Consider the following 16,410-nt stretch of genomic DNA (forward strand, 5'->3'; position numbering starts at 1 on the left):
CATAGGCGGGCTTTATGTACTCGCAATAAGGTTCAAGAAGAATCAGTTAAGAGTGGGGATGGTATTACGTACATTCAGTATTTTCAGTAGGTATAGGTTTTGGCGCCAACGCGGCGCGGGTGACGCGCAGCGTCATTGGACCGGGGGAGTCTGATGTACAGCATACATTGCTCCTTTGAAATACCTAGTTACATATTTGTTTTACAAGGCAACCAAGGCACTAGGGCTAAACAAACTTTGCTACCAAGTGAAACCCATTTTTTAAGCACACTAACGCCAGGAAAATACTAGGTAACTGTAAAATGACACTTTTAGTGCAACGTGCAACAGGCGGCCCTGATGCAGCTTTTCCGCCAAATATGTACTAGACATTTATATAAATTAGGGTCGGTTGCATCAAATTGTTTGTCTTCCTTAAAAAGTTCGCTAAATTTTATGGGGAGTTTCAATGTAAGCCGTCGGCTGACGTTGATCAGTCTGTCAAGTACGGATGGCACTTAAACTTGACTGAAACATTTATACATATCATTACACTGTCTCTGTAAATTCATTCAGTCAGATCAGAGCTAGGTTGGTCTGCCTTAAATGCGACAGCAAAACACGCCACACCATTTGCTCCATAGTTTCCCGTAGGTACATCCCGCCAGTGTCCCGCCGTCCGCGTCACGCGCGCCTTCCGCCATGGGGCTCGAGAAAAGGACCATCAAGATAATTGTCATTGTTGTGGTCACCATCGTCATTCTTGGTAAGTTTCATACATACATAGACTGAGTAAACACATTGCACTTCGCGTCGCGCTGTCTGGTGAAAAGCGGCAATGTACGCCACACACCATTGCCGCCCTGGCCCGTACATCCCGTCAGTGTCTCGCCGCCGTCGCCCGCGTCACGCGCGCCATCCGCCATGGGGCTCGAGAAAAGGACCATCAAGATAATTGTCATTGTTGTGGTCACCATCGTCATTCTCGGTAAGTTTATTAATTTAAAACTGAACGCTAGTGCTGAGTGTTTTTTTTGCCTGGAAAACAGTTTATCAAATATATTCTTATATATATCCTATAAATTCCTGAACTATTAATAATATTTTTTTAATTTTTAACATGCAGAAACGTCTGCGAACGATGGTATTAAGCTTGTAATATGGGTACACCTACAAATAAAATAATGTACCTGCGAGAGTATTTGTATAGAATAGAATAGAATAGAATATATTTATTTGCTTGAATACGTAACAATCAGATCTTATACTAAAATAGTTAGACACAGTATTCAGTCGACACTACATCAACATGCAAAATATTTACAAAATTGTACATTAAGGTACTAAATCACTAATTTATGACATGCAATCATTAAAACAAAATAATAATAAAACAATGTCATTGAAAATAAAATTAAAGTATAAAAGTATTATGGTAGAATTAGTCAAAAGTAAAAGTTAATTACATATATCAAATATAAATCGGCAATTGTCATTTTAAACATTATAATTTAAAATTTAAATAATCCTTAACACTATAAAAACAATGTTCATGTAGCCATTCAGTAAATTTTACTTTAAATACCGTCCCATTTAACTTTCTGAGCTCTTTAGGGAGGTTGTTGAATATTACAACACACATATCCCAGGTAGCATTTATACGTCATTATGACGTCCGTTTACGGTACTGCTCGACGTAAGAGACGTCATTTCTTGACGTCGGGGGGTCCCAGCAGATGACGTCAATTTGTCACAGCCTCAAGACGTCAGTTTACAGACGTAATACTGACGTCATATACTGACTTCATAGGGACGTTACTGGGCCGTACATATTAGGGCAGCCACTGACGTTGGAGTGACGTCATATACTGAATTCATAGGGACGTTACTGGGCCGTACGTATTAGGGCAGCCAAGAAATTGGAGTAACGCGCTCTGCTGTCGAATCCTAGGACCGAATAGCCAACTATCCGGTTCGAAGGACCATGTACGAGGTTCAAAAATAACACTGTATAAAACTACCACTTCATTTACTATTTACACTACTGTACACTGTACAACACTCACTAATGCTTTTGAATTGACGACCTATTGTTCCTCGAACCTTATATATAAGCCCGGAAAAATCTTAACACCGCGTTGTAGAACAGACGCGTTGGGAACAAAGCGCCATCTCTTGACTTATTTGGTAATACATTTTCTATAACAACAAAATTTTACATTTGCTAAACTGTGAATTTTAATGCAAAATATTACAAACATGTTATTCCAAATAATTTTACAAATATTTTAGAGTTAATTGCCAACAAAAATAACCATAATCTATAAATGAATTATGTGAAAGGTACGTCCTGATAGTGACTCCAAATAGACGTCACTGAAACGTCATGTTTGTGACCAAAAATGTACATCCTGACAGTGACCCCAAATAGACGTCAGTGAAACGTCAACTTTAGACTAAAATGGTACGTCCTGATAGTGACCCCAAATAGACGTCAGTGAAACGTCGTATTTGTGACCAAAAAGGTACGTCCTGATAGTGACTCCAAATACACGTAAGTGAAACGTCAACTTTGTGACTAAAATAGTACGTCCTGATAGTGACCCCAAATAGACGTCAGTGATACGTCGTATTTGTGAACAAAAAGGTACGTCCTGATAGTGACCCCAAATAGACGTCACTGAAACGTCTTGTTTGTGACCAAAAAGGTACGTCCTGATAGTGACCCCTAATAGACGTCAGTGAAACGTCAACTTTGTGACTAAAATAGTACGTCCTGATAGTGACCCTAAATAGACGTCATTAAAACGTCAATTTTGTGACAAAAAGGTACGTCCTGATAGTGACCCCAAATGGACGTCAGTAAAACGTCTATTCTCGACGAATAAATGACCGACCTTATTATGACCTATAAATGACGTCGCCTGTGCGTCGCTGACGTCAATTTGCTACCTGGGATTAAATGCATTTCTCCTACAAATATCAGACGTACAGGCTGGCTGGTATAGTAGATGTTGGTACTGAGCCCGGAGTTCTCTTGCGAACATTTCCTCGCGCTTTATAAAGTACTCCGGGTGCTTTATTGTGAAAAGACATACTTTCAAAATATACATACAGGCTAGGGGGAGAATATGAAACTTTTGGAAAAGAGGTCTGCACGTATCATCAAATTTAACGCCACCCAATGCTCGTATACAATATTTCTGGATCACAAATGCCCTCTGGACGTCAACAGAATTACCCCACAGTAGCAGGCCGTAATTAAGGGTAGATGATACATATCCGTGGTAAGCTGCTAACGCGGCCTGAGTGGAAATCGAATTTTTAAGATTTCTTAGAGCAAAAACAAATCGTGCTAGTTTAGAACATACTGCGTCGATATGATATTTCCAGTTTAAGTTTTCATCAATAATCAAACCTAAGAATTTGGCACTATGGGATTCTACAATTGGAGTATTATTAATATTAATAGTAAGATTCGCAGTTAAATTTGAATTGTGATGATGAAATTGTGTAAACAAAGTTTTATTAACATTAATATTAAGGTCATTACATTCTGTCCATGTATTAACATCTGCCAATGCTTTATTTATGTCCGATTCATAAGTACTCACGTCAGTTCCCTTTACTATTAAGGTAGTATCATCTGCAAAAATTATACACCTTTGCGATGTTGATTGTGGAAGGTCATTTATATATAATAAGAACAACAAAGGGTCCAAATTACTCCCTTGTGGCACCCCTGTCCCATTGATACGGCACTGAGATCTAAACTTTCTCTTTAAAAGATTGTTCCCTTCTGTGACCATTCTCGCAATTTCCGTGCACTGTGTTCGGTTACTCAGGTAACTTTCATCCATTCTAGAACATTACCTCTGATACCAAGGCATTCAAGCTTGGAAAGGAGTTTTGAATGATTTACACAGTCAAAAGCTTTGCTCATGTCAAGATATATTACATGTCACCGGTAATTTGTCATTAGTAGCCTCTGAAATTTCCTTGATAAATTCGAAGCAAGCCAGTTCAGTTGACCGCTCTTTACGAAAGCCAAATTGGTCTGGTGATAAAATGTTATACATAGTTAAGTAATCAGTTAGTCTCACAAACATAGCCTTCTCTATAACTTTTGAAATAACGGGGACCAAGGTAATAGGCCTATAATTATTTGGGTCCTTCCCACAATATTGTATTTACAATTTTGTATTGTACCTATGTAGCTAGTGCATAATGTTTTTTTTTACCAGACCTACCTACTCTAAAAGGCTATCCTTATTCTTTGAAACCACTGGTAAAATTAGTATTTTGTTTTCTAGGGTACAAAATAATTCTACGCCAGTTATGGAATCTTTTTTCACGTTAGCTGGTCTGGTATTACCCCAATGCAAAAAAGATGTTATATCTAAGCTTATCCTTGGCGCCCTACCTAAATAGTAGAAGGATAAACCTTAGGCGCAATTTCCTCGTACGTACTATAAATATTCCTCTCTAATTGACATACATTTTTTTGTCCTAAAAATAGAAATTTCGTGTTTATTTTGCTCAGAATGAGTAGCTTATCAAACTTTTAACTTTTATCAAATCTATATAATGATCTAATCTACAGAAAAAAAACCACTTCTAGATTAAAATTGCTCTCAAATGTTTACCTTACTACGACTCTAAAGTCCATTTTTTTATTCGGTAGACTAAACTGACAGTTCATAGTATGAACATAAAATGTCATTTCATACTATGAAAGTCATTTTAGTCTACCGAATTAAAAAATAGACTTTAAGAAGTTGAAATCTTTTCAGGTGGCTTATTGGGACTCCTACTTGGTCTCTTGCTGTACCCGTATTATGTAGGTAAGTCCAGAATTTTTATAAACTAGCGACCCGCCCCGGCTTCGCACGGGTTACATAAAACCGTAACAAATTATACACTTAAACCTTTCCCAATAATCACTCTATTGATAGGTGAAAACCGCATGAAAATCCGTTCAGTAGTTTTTGAGTTTATCGCGATACGATAACGCTTATTTTTTCTATCTACTATTATTTTTAATAAAACCTGAAATTGTAGCCTATTTCGAAAAAGTATAGATATACTTAATTAATAAAGGCCTCGGCTCCGAACTTAAAGTGGTATCCAGACGGGACTGATCAAATCAGTCGATTTGATCAGGAAAATAATTGGTCAATTTGCATTCCATAGATAATTACTATGAAAATTGGCATTTATGTGTCCGCACCTGCTGATTCGATCGCAGAATTTCATCAGATTGGCGAAAAATTATCTCGTCTGGATACCACTTAAGACTCGGAAGTTTTTTTAGCGCGGTCTCGTAAAAACGAGTTGATTTCTTCTGGGCTTAAATAGTCGAAATGTACCCTTGAGTATAGTATACTCACGGACTTTTGGGTTCACTTTTCATTGGACATTTTATACCGTTAGTATTGAAAACCAAATTAGCTTGAACCCTGGATCAACAATTAAAATTTGTGACCGTAGTAATTAGTAACATGTTTCCAGTGTTGGAGGTGTGGCCGCGTTCGCTGGACGACTACAGATGGGATCAGCCCCTCATCGAGTTCAGACCTGCGGATTCAGGCTCCTTCCATCCGTGGATCCAACGTACCAATGACTTCCTCAGAGGTACGTGTACATAGCACTCTATCTTTTTCCTATCTGTCGGAGAGAGATATATTTAAAAAAGAAAGAGATCAGGTCATCCAGTTCAGGCCTGAGGATACAGGCTTCCTCAGAGGTAAGTGTCAACATCAAAGGACAATCAAGCTTATTAGCTATCATATTTAAGATGCTATTACTGCTCCCACGACACGTACCCTGCTTAAAGGCGAGATATATAATACACCTATATATAAGCTCGATACTTGACGTACCACAAGGCATGAAAACTTAGACTGGTCTGACTCTGGAGATTCCCTATAAGTTACAACTATTTTTCTTACCCCACCTTACCTTAATTCTAACTTCTATTGTTTCTTATGTGTTGCCATATCTTGTAATATAATTTACAAGTATTTAATATATAAAATTAATCTTACAAAATTTTATGGTTAAAAACCTTAGAGCATTGACATATATCTCAGGATGGGCCTTACGGCCACTAAAAATGGTACTAGTTCAGCGGTGTCACTCACGAATTGGAGCCAATCGTGCAGTGCAGTCTAATGAAACTCGTTAACCAATCGCGTTGTAGCGGTATCACACCGCTGTACTGGCCCCATTCATGCCTCATTTTTATTGCCCGTAAGGCCAATCCTGAGATATAATTCTTTGGAATTCACTCCCTCTAAATATTAGACAAGCTACTAGTACGTTTTCTTTCAAGCGGATGTTACGTAAGCATTTGCTAAAGCAAGAGTTCGAATAATATCCATCATTATTATATTTATAGTATGTATTTTATAAATATGTGGTAGTTTATATATATTTTATTTATTTATGTAATTTATAAGTATAGTTTGCTTTTTTAACTCACTCAATATATTTTCTCTCTCTGCACCAATTGAAGGTATCTCTGTTTGGCCCTATGGTTGACTGGTAGAGAATGCCATTTGGCATTAAGTCCGCCATTTGTACATTGTTGTATATATTTTGTGCAATAAAGTTTAAATAAATAAATAAATAATAATGCCTTTGAGCTTAAAATTGAATATTTTCCTCAGTGTACGAAACCATGGTCCCCGAGAGTCCGCCACGCGCGCCTTGCACCACTCGCGAGCGCATGCATACAATGCCTCGCCACCCGGACTGCGACCAAGCCATGAGGCTATGGGACCCGTGTACCATTGACATGGTATACGGGTACCCTATGGGTACCCCATGTGTGTTCCTTCGACTGTCTCACGTAAGTCTAAAGCTAGTAACAGACTATCGGACCGGACCGCGACCTTGGAGCGTCGCACCCATAAGTGAGAGCGAGAAACATATATCTCTTTCTCGCTCTCGCTTATGGGTGCGACGCTCAAGGTCGCGGTCCAGTCCGATAGTCTGTTACCACTATAATACATGCATACAATGCCTTGTCCCCCGGACTGCGTTCAAGCCATGAGAAGATGGGACCCGTGTGCCATTGGCACCCACTAACCCGGGGTCAACCGGTTAAACCGTTAACCCAGTGTCAAATTGTACTGGTAACCATGGTAACTCCAGGTTTAACCGGTTATCTTCGGGTTAATGAATGGTGCAAATTGCCCTAACAATTAAATTATGTATTTTAGTTCTTCCTGCATGGTAATGTACCTACCTAATTTGTAAATTGTGTATGTTTACAGCAACGAAATAAACGTTATCTTATACCTTTAAACGAGCAATTCTTGTATATTTATACATATATTTCGGGAATCTCGAAAACGACTCTAACGATTTCGATGAAATTTGCTATATCGGGGTTTTCGGGGGCGAAAAATCGATCTTATCTCTGGGAAAACGCTCATATTTTAATTCTTATATGTTTTCCGAGCAAAGGTCGGTTACCCAGATATGATCTATCTATATCTATCCATGCCTGTACACCTACTTATGATTATATTGACTTCGCAGGTGAACTACTGGACACCTCATCCTTACAACTATTCAATGAACCTGCACATTCCTCCTGAGATGCCTAAGCACATAAGAGATGGAATGGTAAGAATTATTGTTGTAACTAAGTAAGTATCTTCTCCTCATCAGCCCATAAGTAAGTAGTATAAGACTAATTTAAATTTTAACGATGCTATTAAGCTTAATAAATTTAAAAGTGGAAGTAGGTATACGACTGGCAATCAAGGTTCCGGCGGTTCAAGGTACAGTGTACCAATGGTCGAAAAGCGCGTTTCCAACCGTGTAGTAGGGACTTTAGCATATACCCGGTTGCGTTGTCAGTTAAATTGCTGCGGAGCGAGCGGATTTTTTTCTCCCCCGCTTCGCCCGATCTTCAGCAAAGTAGTAAAATGTTTGGCATATTTAAAAAGATATCTACGTAGGCTAGTTTTCAAACTTTTATTTAACTGGCAATGATCGCATATAAGTGTCTACATAAACTTGGTCAACCGGGTCAACCAGATCTTGACAGTAGAAAAAGCCGGCAAATTTGAAAAATGTAGGCGCGAAGGGATATCGTCCCATAGAAGATTTGAATTTCGCGCCTTTTTTACTGACAAGATTTGATTGACCAGCTTTAAAATAATAAATAAATTCATTTATTTAAGGACCATCAGGGATCATTTTTTTTTTTGTTAGTACTTACGACTATGCCTTATAAAATATTGTTAGTATTATGCTCTATAAACTATACAATGTCATTTTGTAGCAAAATATAAATAAATTAATTGAAATTAAAAAGAAATGAAATTAAATCAAAATATAATAGATAATAACGGCTTGAAGCTTTAAGTACCTACCTGCTGCCTACCTGTGGTTTGAAACGGCCCTAATATCAAGGCTAGATACACTTATCCGTATTTACCTTACTTCAGATGTCTATGAGCGATAGCGTGATCTGTGATTGCCAGGCTGCAGCTAACGGCATGGACTTTATCTGGGTATCCTGTCAAGGAGAATTTGGCGCAGACAAGGAAAACATCGGTCCAATTCAGTACATCACCGGGGGCCTGCCTCCAGGGTTCCCTCTGAGCCGTCTCCACACAGCTGACAGGATCCCGTACGCCAGCAGACACCTGCCAGAGAAGGATCCTGGACCGCTGGTCGGCGTGTTCTTTAAAGAGCCTAGACGTATGTATTATTACCTGTGCAGTCTTTAAGTTGCACTTCTAATCACAACTTATATGAACAAATTATATGGAAAAAGTACTTAACTTTTGTCAGTAGCTATACTAGCTATACTTCCCTCTTAAAAGGCTAAACTTTCCTAAATTTATTTACGAATACTTGAACTTTTTGAAGAAAATTAGGTATGTAAGTAGTGTAAGTACCTGCCTACTTTGGCATCGTACACCTGACTGAGACTTCAACGTAAGTTTTATTTCAATGCCGAAAAGGTACCTACCAAAGAATATAAGTACCTACTCTAACTGCGTCATCTATTCCAGGGGGGGTGGTGATCAACGTAGAATGCCGCATCTGGGCGAGGGACATCTACTACGACGGGACTGGACGCACTGGACGAGCTCGCTTCGAGATCTTCGTCGAGTAAATGTCTGAATATGCCTTTTTAATACCGGCCAAATACTCGACGAGTGGCATGGGAAGTAGTGACAGTGGGGAGACACTCCTGACTTCGGGCAAACTCGGCTCCGTTCGGCTCAGCGTTGCTCCGAGCAATTATTAGGGTTGACACAACTTGACGTCCCTTTGCGTGCACGACCACAGATAAGATAATGACTTGAATTTTGACAACCCAAAATAGCCGAAAGGGCCATAAGTTAGAAAGGGATATCATGATTCGACCCTGAATCGCTGTCAAACTTCCGTTTTATAGGAGTCCTGTACGGTAGTTTACTTATTCTGTGGTAGGCTCGTCAAAGGGGCTACCGTGAAAACCGAAATTCGCAAATTGCAGGGATCTTTCTCTTTTACTCCAATGTAGGCGTAATTAGAGTGACAGAGAAAAACTCGGTATGCTCCTCGTCATGCCCACCCACTTCGGTCACACCGTAAGTAGATCTTCGTGGGGATCCGCTGTGTGAGCAAGACAGCGCTATAAACATTATTAGAGCCGTAACACATTACCGCACCGTTCAAGGTCACGGTGCGCCGCACTTATATGTGAGAGAGTGAAAAAGATATATATCTTTCTCGCTCTCATGGGTGCGACGCACCAAGGTCTCGGTGCGGTGCGATAGTGTGTTACGACTTTTACCTACTATTATTAGCCATGTTCCACTTGGTGTTTTTTTAATAATAATTTTATACGACATGTTGTAATAAATTTACCTACTTATAATTACCTCCATAAATTCGACGTCATAGTTCAGGCATAAATCATGACTGACCGGAGGGGCACGGTAGTGAAGGTCAAGTCGCTAAATGTCAACTTACATAGTAGCCGGTAGGGATACATTCTTAATGTCACTTACATTTTGTGATTAATACTAGACTTATATCGACCGGGATATGAACCATGCGGGATGCATGTAACTGCGTCGAAATATCGGTAGCTCGAAAACGATACAAAAGGTAATCACGGTTCATATCCCGGTCGATATAAATCTAGTGAAACTAACCGTGAATCATTCAAAACTGGTTTGTCATTAATGTTTAATAAACTGTATAAGTCACTTAAATATAATTTGATTTCAATTATCAAGCTTAAAGAGTTGTTTTTGTTCAATAAATAAGATGAAATAATATAATACAACTATTTAACAGAACGTTAACGTTGACCTTATACATGGGATTATAAATTCTAATAAATATATATGTAATAATTTAATAAACTTGTAACCGTAGACATGAGCCATTTACAGAAAGATGCCAAAGTAGTAAATGTGTTTATTTATTATTTACAAACATAAAAATATAAAAACAGAAATAATACCTACTAAATTAAATTAACTTAAAAACCCTAAAAACAGTAAATAAAGGTCATTTGTTAAGTTTGTCAAACTTATAAGACCTTTAATATAAACAATTACAAAGACGCCTATATCTTGACTTCTTACTGTTTTTAAAATAATTTACCTATAAGTACTAAATGTGTGAGAGAATTATTATGATTGTACCTTAATACAAAAATGATTATGTTTAGGTTTAAGTTACCTAAGAACTGAAATTATTATTTAAAAAAGTAGCACTAAGTCATAATGTTAATTAATATTACCTAAGGGCTTGGTTAGAAATTAGGTACTGGATGTATTTTCTAAAAAACCTCAAGCATTTGTGATAGAGAGCTTTTTCAATAAGTACCTAAGTGCGTTGGGGTAAGATCGAAAGGCTTATTCATAAGGGGCAAGACGAAAAGTCGCCCGCCATGCTTAATACGGACGATTTTTCGTCTTGACCCTCATAGAAAAACCCTTCAATCTTACCCCAACCCACTTCCCTTGTTAATTATAAAAAATGCAGCTTGACAATTTTTTTAAATGTATGATGCAGTAACTATGCATTTTTTTAAATAAACAGATCTTATTAAATACAAGTTCATGTTGTAATTGTCAATTTAAATGTTGTTTGAATGTAAGCGAGGTGATGTTGCTTGAATTTCTGTACATCTTGATAAATTGTGCAATAAAGTTAATTATAAATAAATAAATAGGTTTTTAATTTGCTAAAAATAGCTATACTGACCTCACAGACTCGGTAGAGCTAGACCAAGTCAATTTTCACTCATTTTTTGTGTACCTAAGTATTTATAAATTTTATAAATTTTAATTCGTATATACTGTGCAGCAAAAACAAGGTCTTAACTTGATTAAAACATTGGCTTCACTCTGTATATAATACCTATACTATACCAAAGACTATACTGACCTATAGCTCACTAGCATATACACCACGGATTTTTGGGTGCGGGAATGTTTTACACTACCTAAAAAATAGGTAAAAACTATCAAAACAGAAACTAAGTCAATTTCTAAGCCCGTTTTGAGCTTACTAAAAAAAATGTTCACCAGGCAATAGAAAATCTGTTTGTACTTGAAAATTGGAATGATTTTTGAATTTAAGTTGCGGTTGTTATGCGTGGTGGGGCTTGGTGGTGGGGTTACTTCAGGGGGTTCAATCAAGGGGTTAGTTATTAAAACTAGTCTACAAGTAATTCAAAGGTGGTGCGGCCGATGTTGCTAATACCATCGTAGGTGATGTCCCGAGTCCAGATCCGACATTCCACATTGATGATCACTCCACCTGCCGAATAATTTTAGACATAGTCAAAATTCAAGTCTTTTCTAAATTCACTGGCAAGTTAAACAAAGAGGTCAAAGGGGAATAAAAATATTTTAAGTATAAATTTGTCAACTTTAATAGGTTTCTCGTCATATGTAATTACTAACGACCCGCCCTGGCTTCGCACGGGTTAACAAATTATAAACAAACTTTCCTCTTGAATCACTCTATCTATTAAAAAAACGCATCAAAATCCGTTGCGTAGTTTTAAAGATCTAAGTATACATAGGGACAGACAGCGGGAAGCGACTTTGTCCGAACTGAACCGATGGATTGAATTCGGAAAACCTTTGAATAGGACCAGCGCATACTAGAGGAGACCAGCGGCCCGTTTATCAAAAGCTTGTAGCTTGTAATACAAGTGGAAGTCCCTTTCTAACAAAAGCTGTCAAAAAGTGACATCCGCTTGTAGGTATCACAAGTTACAAGCTTTTGAGAAACGGGCCCCAGAACCCATAATATAAATTTCATTCGATAGCGTGACGAACGTTCGCGTTTGCGTTATGGCTATTTTTGTATGCGATTTTAAACAGCGCGCTAAGCGGGACGTTTTGGATACTCAAAATCCCATACAAAATTAACGCTAACGCGTGCGTCACGTCACGCTATCGAATGAAATTTACACTAGGGGTATTGAACTCATCAGTGACCAATTGGCGGCTTAGCATCACTTGCACCCACCAACTCGGGGTTAACCGGTTAAACCGTTAACCCAGAGTCAAATTGTACTGGTAACCATGGTAGCTCCAGGTTTAATCTGTTAACCCCGGGTTAGCGAATGGTGCAAGTGACTCTTAGTAACACAAACTTACGTGTCAAATTCTGAAACAGCACAGCAACCAGCGGCCCTCCATCGATAGCAGTCAAGCTACTAGCCTCAGTTTTGTCAGCAGAATGCAACCGTCTGATTGGAAACCCCGGAGGCAAGTATTCGGGTATATACCGAATATAACGAACGTTTTCCTCATCAACTGGGGACATTCCTTTGCAAGACACCCAGACGTAATCTTCGAGTTTTGCCGATGGATGATTCTGCAAGGAAAACTATTTTACGGTTTTTATCTGATTTAATAAACCATGTTGAACTATAAAAGGCCAGTATGAAGGTTTAGAAACTCAAAGCGTTTCCTAAATTTAACGCAATGGCGATGAGATTGTAGGTATAAGCAAATAAGCAATTATTGATATGTTATTATGTATATGCACATTGGTATTACCAAGCCTTTCTTCAAGTGATCCGGCATTTCATTTGGGATAGGCAAGTCCACCGAAGTATTGTACGGTTGAGGGGTCCATTGATCAATCTGTGGATGGAAAGTTGGAAACAAGATGAGTCAAGTAATTACTTAACTAAAGAAACTTTTTTGAAATCAGATATCAAAAGTCGGCCACGGCCGATTCGTTGGCTTTTTGTTTTACGAACTTGGCTGACACACCGCCATGTTTAAAGAACTGACGTAGAAGGACACAAGGCAGTGTGTTCGGCCAAGTTCGAAGAATATACTGTGCGACACTACACTATTTACATATAAACTCCTTCGAGTCTCCCAATGACCCACGTATTTTCCACTGAAGCGCTTCACTCTCACACACCTTTACTTATTTAATTTAGAGACTGATGAGAAACGCAGCAATACATAGAAGAGAGATCGTATAAAACTGCGTCCATGTGGTCAGTTACTGAATTAAGTAAGGTGTGTTAAACGTTTTAGACTCAATTTATAACTTAACTTACATGAGCTAGCCTCAGGAACACACAAGGTGTGCCCCTGACGTACTCATACAGGGTGTCGATGGTGCAAGGATGCCAGTACCGCATAGCGTGGGCACAGGGCTCCGAGCGTCCCGACTGCTCATGGTAAGGATGAGTGGAGCACGGTGCGTGGGGTGGGTCCTCGGGCGTTGCGGTTTCGTATTCTGGAGATTAATACGTATTATTTCTCACTTGATGGTCTTATCGGATGATCAGCGCTGGAATTCGCCAGCAACATGCTGAGATGGGGCCATTTCGTGACACTTTATTTTCACTAAGTACCTAGGTATGTTCTTTTTGTGTAATTACGAATAAAAAACTATTCTATTCTGTTCTATTCTATTACGACACGCTGTAGGCCATATCTTTGAATATTTGTAGAATTAGACTAAGATAAGACTATTTTGATTTGACACACGCAGTGCAAGTGTTATTTATACTACATAATTTCATAGAATTTTGACGTTTAAAATAACACTTCCACTGTTGTGCTATAAAAATCGTTGCAAACTTTTCTTAGTCTAACTATAAGGTCTGTCCATCAGATTAGTCCGGCAGATGAGTCTGGCGGACAAATCAATGTATGGCATAAACCTACGGTAGGAATTAGGCATGGATGTGTTTGCAAGCAGATTTAGCAGATCTCTGGCAGGTACATTGACATATTTGCCAGACATATAGTTTATGCCTGACAAATCTAATGGACACTAATTATAGGTAAGGTAAGTAGGTAAAATACATAGTTAAGAAGAGGCTGTACATAATTACGTCACTTATAACACTAATAATAAAATCTCTCACCATTCAGAAGGTCATTAATACGATGGACCCAAGGGTGCCAGGTGCCTGGCTCGGAGGTTTTAAAGTGGATGAGTCGCTGGTCATCATCAGCTAAACGTGGCCATGCTTCCAGCTCTGCGAAACGAAAGATTTCTAAGAGCAGTGAGAACAAGTGCCCCATGAAGCAAATGCGCCCCTACTCTAGAATCAAATCCATACTATGACAGGAGGTTAGAACACTTTCAATTAAGGACTAAAAAATTCAAATAGTTCCGTTCGTATTAATCCGTTTTAATAGTTTTATTTCATGACTAACTATCGCGGTAACCGAAGACAATATTAATAAAACATATCGCTTACCTATGTACGGTGCCTGATATAACAGAAAAGCAAATAGTAGTCCGAGTGAGCATCCTGAAAAAGATAATCAACAGGTATTATTTTTAAATAAAATTTGTGAATTTGTAAGTAGGTACCTAAACTACCTAAGCTTAGCGTTCAGAAGCCACAGTAAATAAATATCATATGAAATATTAAGACAAAAACAAAGCGTTTATTGCAAACACATTTTCTAGAATTACATAACGTGGACTCTTTGCAAGGGCGCAGGCAAAAATATAAATAAAATGATCTAGTGAGTTGAACCTAGGTATATAAAAACATCGTAGGTATCTAGGTATATTGTATGACAAATCCCTTACTGAAAACCAAACTTAAATGAGTTTATGACCTACGTTGCGACATACAGACACATGTTAAACTAGTAATACCCGTTTTTGCCCCCGAGACTAACCGGGACAATAACATAGTAACATAGTGTCAATAAAATGTGAATGAAATAGAGACATAATAATGTCTGTAACGAGGTCATGTGTACAATTTTTTTATTGTCACGGTTTATAATTGACGAAATTACGACTATGAGGTCATGGCGTCCGCCGGCAACCTTTGAGCAAAACTCCAAATTTTGTATCTAAATATAATGTGTTTATACGAAGAAATTAGGTAAATTAAAAGAAATCAAATATAATATCGGTACACGGTGGGAAGAAGTTGATAACTCGAGATATTTTATTGAAGAAATTTGAACTTAAAAATAAATTACATAAGGTTCAAATTTCTTCCATTTTTTCCCGCGAGTTATCAACTTCTTCCCGCCGTGTACGGATATGTTTCTAAAATGTATTGACTTTGCCGGTGCACTACCGTGCACTATATAAAAAGTTGATACGTCTGTAGTTTAATTAATCCATAAAACTCTTTTTAAATTGTGATACTTAACTTGAAAGCATTTTAAGTTTAAACATAACACTTTATTTATTATTTATAGTCCAATCAAAGGAGCCACCGACGTCCGACTGAATACCTACCTACATAATAATCTTCCCGCCTTCTAACAATACTCTCTAGTTACCTACTTAAGTGATGCTTCACTTTACTTAAAAACTGATAAATTCCGGTTGAGTGTCAAAGAAAACTTACCGATTATAACTGAAATAACTAAAACACTGACAATAATTTTTATTGTTTTCTTTTCAAGTCCCATTGTAATTTGTAACACACACGCACAGTTACCTTATTATAGCGAATGGTGAATGGCGGGCTGACCCTGTTTTCCCTAGTTGTTCTAATTAAAAGGCATTTCAACTTTTAGGAGATGATGGATGATGATTGTTACGTCAGTAAACATTGATCAAATAGGTTTTTATGTCCACTTTAAATGTAATTTAGTAGTTGTTAAACTATGATAAGCTTATGCTCTATAATATAGGATCGTTTGCGTTTGTTGTTGGTTTTGTTCTGTCCTTTATTGTAAGTACCTAGGTAAGGTAATTAATTCGCAAATTCCAAACATACATTATGTTATTATTCATAATTTTAACGTGATATATTTTTAAGTTCATGTTGTGATTTTTATTTTTAATTTAATGGCAAAGATTGTTATGTTCCTTGAAAAATAATTTTAATTAAAAACTAAATAAGAATGTTGTGGCACGATGTAATCAAGACTGACACATGCCGCATGCTAAAGTAACTTGTCGTTTATTACCGGTTAATACATCACT

General features: G+C 37.8%; 2 protein-coding genes across 2 annotated transcripts; one reads left to right on the forward strand and one right to left on the reverse strand.

The window, feature by feature from the left end:
• The first annotated feature begins 880 nt into the window (after positions 1–880).
• LOC134648531 (sodium/potassium-transporting ATPase subunit beta-2-like) lies at positions 881–9,136 on the forward strand. Its single transcript, XM_063503053.1, has 7 exons — positions 881–967; positions 4,773–4,823; positions 5,491–5,613; positions 6,651–6,832; positions 7,528–7,614; positions 8,481–8,700; positions 9,018–9,136. Exons 1-7 carry the CDS (start codon positions 904–906, stop codon positions 9,119–9,121), a joined length of 831 nt encoding a protein of 276 aa, XP_063359123.1. The 5' UTR covers positions 881–903; the 3' UTR covers positions 9,122–9,136.
• A 2,532-nt stretch (positions 9,137–11,668) lies between these two features.
• Positions 11,669–15,918, reverse strand: LOC134648288 (sodium/potassium-transporting ATPase subunit beta-2-like). Its single transcript, XM_063502779.1, has 7 exons — positions 15,827–15,918; positions 14,705–14,758; positions 14,366–14,479; positions 13,547–13,728; positions 13,029–13,115; positions 12,624–12,843; positions 11,669–11,772 (listed from the first exon to the last, which is right to left on the reverse strand). The coding sequence occupies exons 1-7, from the start codon at positions 15,888–15,890 to the stop codon at positions 11,669–11,671; spliced, it is 825 nt and encodes a 274-aa protein (XP_063358849.1). The 5' UTR covers positions 15,891–15,918.
• Between the last annotated feature and the right edge of the window lie 492 nt (positions 15,919–16,410).

This window comes from Cydia amplana, chromosome 5 (genome assembly GCF_948474715.1).
Source record: "Cydia amplana chromosome 5, ilCydAmpl1.1, whole genome shotgun sequence".
NCBI classification, from domain to species: Eukaryota; Metazoa; Arthropoda; class Insecta; order Lepidoptera; family Tortricidae; genus Cydia; species Cydia amplana.

What these genes read in the sequence shown, in the direction of transcription:
- LOC134648531 (XM_063503053.1), top strand. Translation starts at nt 904, where the DNA reads ATGGGGCTCGAGAAAAGGACCATCAAGATAATTGTCATTGTTGTGGTC. An exon ending in AGCACATAAGAGATGGAATG is followed by an intron (nt 7,615 to 8,480) that starts GTAAGAATTATT and finishes TGTGATTGCCAG; the next exon opens with GCTGCAGCTAACGGCATGGA. An exon ending in GTTCTTTAAAGAGCCTAGAC is followed by an intron (nt 8,701 to 9,017) that starts GTATGTATTATT and finishes CATCTATTCCAG; the next exon opens with GGGGGGTGGTGATCAACGTA.
- LOC134648288 (XM_063502779.1), bottom strand. Translation starts at nt 15,890, where the DNA reads ATGGGACTTGAAAAGAAAACAATAAAAATTATTGTCAGTGTTTTAGTT. An exon ending in ATATCAGGCACCGTACATAG is followed by an intron (nt 14,480 to 14,704) that starts GTAAGCGATATG and finishes TTCGTTTCGCAG; the next exon opens with AGCTGGAAGCATGGCCACGT. An exon ending in TATTAATGACCTTCTGAATG is followed by an intron (nt 13,729 to 14,365) that starts GTGAGAGATTTT and finishes ATTAATCTCCAG; the next exon opens with AATACGAAACCGCAACGCCC.